This window comes from Rosa chinensis, chromosome 7 (genome assembly GCF_002994745.2).
Source record: "Rosa chinensis cultivar Old Blush chromosome 7, RchiOBHm-V2, whole genome shotgun sequence".
Taxonomy (NCBI): domain Eukaryota; kingdom Viridiplantae; phylum Streptophyta; class Magnoliopsida; order Rosales; family Rosaceae; genus Rosa; species Rosa chinensis.
This window is the reverse complement of record NC_037094.1, coordinates 19,171,443-19,180,238: the sequence shown is the minus strand read 5'-3', so window position 1 is coordinate 19,180,238 and position 8,796 is coordinate 19,171,443. Positions and strand designations below refer to the sequence as shown.

The 8,796-nt window shown below is 40.0% G+C and overlaps 2 protein-coding genes across 2 annotated transcripts; one reads left to right on the top strand and one right to left on the bottom strand.

Moving 5' to 3' along the window:
- The first annotated feature begins 432 nt into the window (after positions 1 to 432).
- Positions 433 to 2,415, top strand: LOC112176040 (UDP-glucuronate 4-epimerase 3). Its single transcript, XM_024313854.2, has one exon. It carries the CDS (start codon positions 664 to 666, stop codon positions 1,972 to 1,974), a length of 1,311 nt encoding a protein of 436 aa, XP_024169622.1. The 5' UTR covers positions 433 to 663; the 3' UTR covers positions 1,975 to 2,415.
- A 1,980-nt stretch (positions 2,416 to 4,395) lies between these two features.
- Positions 4,396 to 7,636, bottom strand: LOC112176042. Its single transcript, XM_024313855.2, has 2 exons — positions 5,978 to 7,636; positions 4,396 to 5,627 (listed from the first exon to the last, which is right to left on the bottom strand). Exon 1 carries the CDS (start codon positions 7,422 to 7,424, stop codon positions 6,321 to 6,323), a length of 1,104 nt encoding a protein of 367 aa, XP_024169623.1. The 5' UTR covers positions 7,425 to 7,636; the 3' UTR covers positions 4,396 to 5,627; positions 5,978 to 6,320.
- Positions 7,637 to 8,796: the final 1,160 nt, after the last annotated feature.

Here is an 8,796-nt window from a genome sequence, read left to right as displayed (position 1 = left end):
GCTGAACATTACATGCATGAACTGAATTATGACTTAGTCTCCTAACATGTTAAACATGGTTTTGAGATATTCCTATTTTGCCAATCTTTTTAGTTTTAAGCTAATAATTAAAAACAAAATTTTTAATATAATTTGTGAGAAAAATTCTTGTGATGTTCTGCGATTCGGGTCATAAAGATACAAAATTTGAATTAAACTAGGGATAGTAACAATATCACACCTCATTAAATTTGTAATCTTTTTTCAAAATTTTATTTATACTCTGTAAGATTTATCTCCAAAGAAAAGCATTCAACAGTTCATGATAAGCTCATAATAAAGAAGAACCAAGAGAAAAAAAATGAAAAAGACACTTTATCTAGATGAGTAATGGGGTCAAAGGCAGGTCAAAAAGTCCAAAACGCACCGAACCAATCTGCAGAATACCCGGCATATCCTCCTCCTTTCTTCTTCTTTATTTGGCAAATTTCCGTGCCAGATTTCCAGACTCTTTCCCAGTAGCCAACCACGCCCTTTATAAAACCCTCCTCCCTCTGCAGCCAAGAAAACCCAATTTTCCATTCTCCCATTCAAACCCAGAACCAGAAACCCCTCATTTCCCCCAAACCCTAATTTCAAAAACCTGGAAAAAAGTTAGGGTTTTGCGTATTGGGGGATTCATCAATGTCACAGCTGAAGCCAATTTCACACCTTGATGACATACCCTCGACGCCCGGCAAGTTCAAGCTCGAGAAATCCCAGCCCTACATTCAACGCCTCAGGTTCCACGCGTCGCTCTCCAAGCTCACCCTCTGGTCCTCCTTCTTCCTCGTCTTCATTCTCTTCTACTACGTCCTCTCCTCGCCCTCGCCGTCTCTCCCTTCCCGGCGCTCCCTCAACGACTCCTGGGGCGGCCCCGATTGGGAGAAACGCGTCACCCGCTCCGCCAAGACCTCGGCCCATGGGCTCACCGTCCTCGTCACCGGCGCCGCCGGCTTCGTCGGGACCCACGTCTCCATGGCCCTGAAGCGCCGCGGCGACGGCGTCTTGGGAATCGATAACTTCAACCACTACTACGACCCTCGCCTGAAGCGCGATCGCCAGAAGCTTCTGGAAAGGAACGGCGTCTTCGTCGTGGAAGGGGACATAAACGACGCGTCGTTGCTGAGGAAGCTGTTCGACGTCGTGCCGTTTACTCACGTAATGCACCTGGCGGCTCAGGCCGGGGTTCGGTACGCAATGCAGAACCCGGGGTCGTATGTTCACAGCAACATTGCTGGGTTTGTGAATCTTCTAGAAGTCTGTAAATCGGTGAATCCGCAGCCGGCGATTGTGTGGGCCTCGTCCAGTTCGGTTTATGGGCTCAATTCGAAGGTGCCCTTTTCGGAGAAGGACAGGACTGACCAGCCGGCGAGTCTTTATGCTGCTACAAAGAAGGCTGGAGAGGAGATCGCTCATACTTATAACCACATTTACGGGCTTTCGATTACCGGGTTGAGGTTTTTCACTGTTTACGGGCCGTGGGGGAGGCCTGACATGGCTTACTTCTTTTTTACTAAGGATATTTTGAAAGGGAAGCCGATTACGATCTTTGAAGCTCCTGGTCATGGCTCTGTGGCCAGAGATTTTACCTACATTGATGATATTGTGAAGGGTTGTGTGGCGTCATTGGATACAGCGAAGAAGAGTACAGGGAGTGGTGGGAAGAAGAAGGGTCCTGCGCAGTTGAGGGTGTTCAATTTGGGGAACACGTCGCCTGTGCCGGTGAGTAACCTTGTGAGCATTTTGGAGAAGCATTTGAAGGTTAAGGCGAAAAGGAAGGTGTTGCCAATGCCGAGGAATGGGGATGTGAAGTTTACGCATGCCAATATAAGCTTAGCACACAAGGAGCTCAGGTACGAGCCTAGCACAGATTTGCAGACGGGGCTGAAGAAGTTTGTGAAGTGGTACCTCAGTTATTATCAGGGGTCTAAGAAGAGGATTAGTACCTGGTGATATTTCTGTCTCATGTTGTGCTTTTGAGTCACTGTAATTGTTGTTATCATTGATTTTATATTTGTCTCCAACCGTTTTGCACACTTGGCACAATTGAGTTGTCACAATAGTGAGTGATACAGAAGATGGATATTTTGGTTTGTTGGTTGAGGGCTTTCCGCTGCAGGCATACTTGAGTTGTACCAAGAACAAATACTGGAGGCATCTTAAATGCTTTTCCACATGCTGCTTCCTTTTTCCTTTAGGATGTTCATTTTTAGTGTTTGCTGTACAGCACTTGACTCATAGAACAAAGGAATTTGCTGATTGGTGGACTTAATTTTTATTTTTAAATAATTCCAATAAAATGACATTGTGCATTGGATAATTTGAGATGTTCATATTAGTTCTCGACTTATGTAATTCACCTCCAGTACTTCTCTTTGGAGTTGGTTATTTCAACATGTGTTGTGGTTATGCTTTGGAAATAATGATTTTCAATTGCTACTGTTGTGTTCTTGCATGTAATGATGCATACTGCCTTTATATGTACATACTAATGAAATTGGTGTACTTGGAGTTTTACAATGATGTTATATTTACCTTTGGCATGGACGTACTTTTGATTCTTTGGCTATGCTAGAGCTCATGCAAATGTGGTTTTCTGTACTGGGCCCTTTGGTGTCATTCATGTTGTAATGTCGCTAGTCTATAGAAAAATGGTTAGCATTTCTCTCTGCACAGCTCGTTTTGCTACTTCATAGCAGTATTGGCTTTGTGTCTGTTTTAGCAGTTTGGGTGCAGTTTTGTTTCACTCTTGTTGAACACATTTCATTGTGCCCTAGCCCGGATTTTTTCTTCTTCTATTGTTTAGTTATCTGTATGATGCTCCTGCCACTTGATTATATTCAACTCCTAAATCCTGATCATAGTTTACTAGAAATTGTGAAGTTTATAAGTATTGTTTCAGAAGTATAGGCAGTCTTTTTTTCAAGTTTTCAACCAGATGATGTTATTTGATGTCTACAGATTTCTTCTTTCCTCTTTTATTCATTTTTTCACGTAATTTTTTCTTTTTTATAATTTTGGGAAGGAGGGGTTTGAATTAGGAACCTCTTATGTAGAGGAGAGGCATGACTAACGACTAAACTATGCTTATGCCATCTTTCTTTAAGTAAGTTTGATCAAAGTGGCAAATATGATCTTGGAAGATTTAAGATAGATTATCGTATGTGCCACAGACTTCCATAGTAAGAAAATGTATTGGATATCTATCATTCTCATGGATTGGTCAGCATATTGTTTATCTGTTGCATTGATGCTGCTCACTTTTACAGTTTTACTAGGACAATATCGCACCTTTTTTGCACATTTGGAGCTCATTCATGTTGTTCTTTTCTTATGCCTGCATAGTACACCAGAATCTGTGAACTAGTGTTTGTCTGTGGCTTCTGAAAGGTTTAATTGATTGACTGTAATTCCAGAATGACTAGGTTTCTTTCAAATACCTGTTGAAGGTTGCACTGTTTATCCTATATGCTGTTCTTTGAAGTTGCAGATAACTAACCCTAGAAATTGTTTACATCACCGGGTTTAACAACCGTGTGTCTATCTCATAAATCCCGCACCTAGCACTCGATGAAAGAGATTGTACATAATAATTTTTCTGAGTTAGCTGAGTTTATGCTCTTGGCTGCTAATCTGACTATCAGACAGTGAAGTTGAGAAAGGCTGCATGAGTCTCTAAACACTATCTGGAAACTTGTGCTCATGGCTATGTATGTGAAATGGATTAATATGCAAATGAGGCTTTTTTGGTAAATAAATGCCTCCCTTTCTATATTCAACACACCTCCAGAAATGTTGCCAGCTAGGCAGAGATGCACATTTTACTTCGTGGCCAAGATCGTGTAATAATTATAATATGATTTGTGAGCTGTGTAATAACAAGTTTGTGTTAATTAATTATAATGCAGAAAATCCTGTAATCATTTGTTTAACCGCCAAAAATGTTGCCCAGATAGGCAGAGATGCACATTTTACTTCGTGGCCAAGATAGTGTGATAAATACAATATGATTTGTGAGCTGTTTACTAACAAGTTTGTGTTAATTGATGATAATACAGAAAATCCTGTAATAATTTGTTTAACGGACGGGTTGGCATTTAATTCGTTAGATAAGCTTAACCAATTAATATAAAACTGTAATGATCGAGTTGGTAGAGCCTCCAGATGTGGAATCCCCACACCTAGATTTGAATCCTGCCGATGCTCAGAGATTGTGCAGTACAGAAAAATCTACCATCAAAAGTGTCACTGGAGTGCAAGTAACAATAACGATGGCAAATCACATTCTCTATCTTGCTTTCTTCTGGGGAATCGGAAAGCTAAATTCAATGGTGTTTGATATTGTTGGCAAAACTCCGAGAAAGAAGAAAGAAAAATGGTTTCCAATACACTTATATCCATTCACGTTTCTAGATGACAATTTCATTCTAAAATTTGGCAACAAGTGTTGATCCCCCTTCAAGCGAAAGACAAACAGAAAGATCCAATTTTCCCTCTATTTATTTTGAGCAAGAATCATTTTCCAACGCTTGCCTTGTCAGACACGGAAAGGAAATGTCTTCACATTCCCGAGTTATAGTTCATCTCCAATTCGCTAGCAAACAAGTCCTGTACAGAAGGCTGCAATGTGCATCAATAAATACAATGGATTCAAATCAATCAACTGAGACAAAAATGGAAAACCGTTCTGGAAAAAGCCGAGTAGATTGATGAACATGTCAAAATATAGTACACCATTTGTTTCTAAGAATGGATATGATGTCCTGGAAACAAACATGTCATTTAGGGCATTCCGAGTCTTTCATCTTCTCCTCAAAGTCAACTCCCAGTTTTACGCAGCAAAGGGCATTTACTCTTCAAGATAGATGGATTGATGGCACAGCAGATGTACGTCTGGTGGAAGCAATGAAATTCAAACACTCAAATCAAATGCTCCTTCGATCCCTTGATATGAACTACCAATTTCTAAGAAACAACCCCTTCTCCACTCTGTCAAATACCTTATAAACAGAAAGTTCAGAAATATAGCCCTGCAAAAATTTGCAAACTCTATCTCCTTTTTGCTGCAACTCTCGTACTCAGAATCTCTCAATCCTCTATCACTGCTACAAGCTAACAGAAATCAACACTATGAAGTATGAATGCCAAAACCTTCTACCAATAAGACCAAGAAAATCAGATCCATACAGCCTCTGAATATGAGTTTGAAGTTCTCCAATGATACAATGCAGTGAAGCACCATGAACCATAAATAGCTTATCTTAGCATCCAATGCCATGATGCAAATTTGCTTGCACCTTCTGGCTGTGCTATACTATACAGAAAGTAGGGAAATAGTACACATTCGCTCCATGGTATCTGATCTGAAGTAAGAAGTGTACTTCAATCGCACACCTTCTGGAAGTGGTTCACTGTACAGAGCAAGACTTTTCACGGGGATCTTTTTATGGCTTTCATTTCTAATTTCTTCTTCCACATGCTCAACATAACTTCTCGGTCCTCCCTCTAAGCCAGCCTTAGACCGTGGTCCATATCAATTGGATCAATACACTTCCAATACCTGGGTGACCCTCAATGATACTATCCTTCTACTTGCAAGCTGGTCACTGGTAGTTAAAAAGATTTTTTCCATTTAGAATCATCTCATAATTTATTTGTTCAAGAACAATGAACAAAGAACACTGACACAAAAATAAATCGCATGACTCTCCAAATGAGAAGAGGAGCCCTCATTTTCCTCATTCAACCAGATTTACATGATATTTTATCTAAATGTATTTTTTAAGGCATGAGTTATAATCCTTTGTCCAAGTTATCAGTGATATGTTGCATGGAATAACAGCAGAAATGAGCTGAATACTTTTTACCATTTGCTTGCAGAATTTATAATCCAGGCCAGCTATTTACTGTCAAAAATAGAACATGAACTATCCAAGAATATATAAGTCAACCTTACCAAAGCACAATCTCAATCTCAGTAACATAATCACCATCAACCAGAAACAGTTATTGACATAATTGTTAGGAAATGGCACCAGCATAGAAGTCAAGCTCCCACCATTTGCCGGTATCATCATTCCGCAAACAATTGTAGTTCATCCCACCAACAATACTTCCAATTTCCTCATCCATACTCTCACCATTAACTTCACCATCCAAGTTATGAAATGGCATCAGCATCAGAGTCAAGGTCCCACCATTTGCCAGTATCATCATTCCGCAAACAATTGTCATTCATCCCACCAACAATACTTCCAATTTCCTCATCCATACTCTCACCATCAACTTCACCATCCAAGTTATGAAATGGCATCAGCATCAGAGTCAAGCTCCCACCATTTGCCGGTATCATCGCTCCGCAAACAATTGTCATTCATCCCACCAACAATACTTCCAATTTCCTCATCCTCACACTCACCATCAACTCCACCATCCAAGCTATGCACCCTCCTATCCTCATCTGGCTTGTATTTCCACTCCAATCTCTTCAATATATCACGGTCTTTCCACTTCCCCACAACCGCCACAGCCTCCTTCTTAGCCTTCCCCAACAAAATCTCCCTCCAAGAAAACCCTGAATCCGCAGCCCTCTTCAGAGCCCCATCACCTAAATCCCCCACAGCAACCGTCTTCACACATCTCCTCCTCGCCTCCATCACAACATCCACAAAATCCGAATCATCCGAAACAAGCACCAAACACTCAAACCTCCTCTGATCCATCATCTCCAAAATGTCATTTCTCAATGCAACAAATCCAGCCTGTGGCTTATCAGCCAAACTCCGAACCCAAAACCCCGCCCGCTTCATCTCACTAACCAAACAATTCCCTTCCTTTGGTATCATCACATCCCTCACAGCATTCTTATACTTCTCCATCTTCATTGAATACTTCCCCACCAATTTCACCCTCCTACTCCCTCTCGCCGACTCAATTTGACTCAACCTCTTCATGTGTTCCCTCTCATGCAGCTTAAAATGATTCATAAGCTTCTCTTTAGTATAAAACCTCCTCCCACATACCCGACAAATGTTGGGCTCATCCCTAATCACTACCCTATTCCTCTCTTTCCTTATCTTCCCCACAACTTGAGGAACACTATTAAACGCGTGGCGGTTGGCGTATGCGATCATATGCCTGACGAGCCCAAACGACGAAGCCGCCGTCTTGAGCCTGCCGGCGGCCTCGAACGGCGTGACTGATTTTGGGGGTTTGGTTTCTAAATCCCAGAAAATTGCAACGCTGGTTTGGGAAATCTTGGGTGGTGCCAAATATGGAGAATTGAAAGGTGGGTTCGATTGAAAATGACAATGTCTAATGAACAGCGTAAAAGGGTTTAGGGTTTCTGACCTTTTGGATTGAATTGGGAAGGAAAAGTTGCGAAATTTGAGATGTATAACCATCGCTACAGGTTGCCCACTTTGATTTGCGATGAACTTGCAGAAAGAATCAAGAACCCACTAACAGATGAATTGAGAAAATAAAAGGAATATACAGGCTTTGTGAAATTTTTCTGGAAATGAGAGGCTTTGTGAACTTGAAAGTTAGAGGTCCAGCGAGCACCGAAAGAAATTGGGACGTTACCCAGCGGTGCTGGGTTTTTAAAGGGCTTTTTCCTACCATCTTATTCTTTTTCCGGTCATTTGTTTTTTTTTTTTCCTTCTTTTTATTAATTTTTCAATGACCATTTGTTGGATTGGGAATTTGCCTCTTGGTTTGGTCTGAATTGCGGCATGGCTAAGGGCTATAGTGTAGATCAAGTGTATGACGTTTCTAATTGAGTCACATAATTTATTCAAACAGAAGTGCTCACATAGTCAGTAACTGACCAAGATCTTTTATCAGCGTTGTACCTATTCTTACTCATGTTGTACTATTATTTTTGATGATCGGAGCATGTTTCTTCTCTGAGTTTTGTTAGCTTAGGCTTTCTAACATAATTAGTATAATTACTATAATCTGCCCTTTATCTTATGCAAAAGGAAAAAGAAGTTTTCATACCTCTTTCAAGACAAGGTAGTACAACGTACAAAGCTCCATACCTTGGATTTATGACAATCAGGACCTACTCTTTTTGTATCGGTTGTGTTGGACAATAGTCAAAATTACATAGATAATGACTCTTATTTTAATTTTTAAAATCTTATTAAGCCAATTCTCCTTTAAATGATTAAATTTTTAAACTTCATATTATGCCCATAATTTATTAATATGCCGAAGAACAACATTTTTATTAAAAGAGGATAAAATTGATATTAGCTATAAAACTAAAAACAATTACCCACTATCCATATCTTTTCTTTTTAATTTTTCAATTTTTATTCATTTTTCACAAATTTTTAAAAATAAAAAGTTAAATGACACGCACAGAATGTATGTTAAGAGGCTAGTAGATATGACATCATATTCGGTCTTCGTTACTGTATTATTTCCTTCCACATCATTCATATAACATAGTCCAAACCATTCATCTCTATAATAAACAAACAAAAATTAAGCAAATTCAACATCTTTTTACTTTATTTAATTACAAACTCAATAATTTCAAATATTTCTCGTATAAACATTGAGGGAGAAGCTAGCAATTTTAAAAAAGAAAAACCACCAAGAACAAGGAAATCATCTTCTACAATGCACCATTGGACGCACCAAACAATCAAAACAATCAATAATTCCAGCCTCAGCCTACCATCATGACTCTGACGAGCAGTTGAAGATCATCGAACCACTGGACTGTCACCAGTGGGGTCCAGCCACGTGTCCTCCATCTTTCAC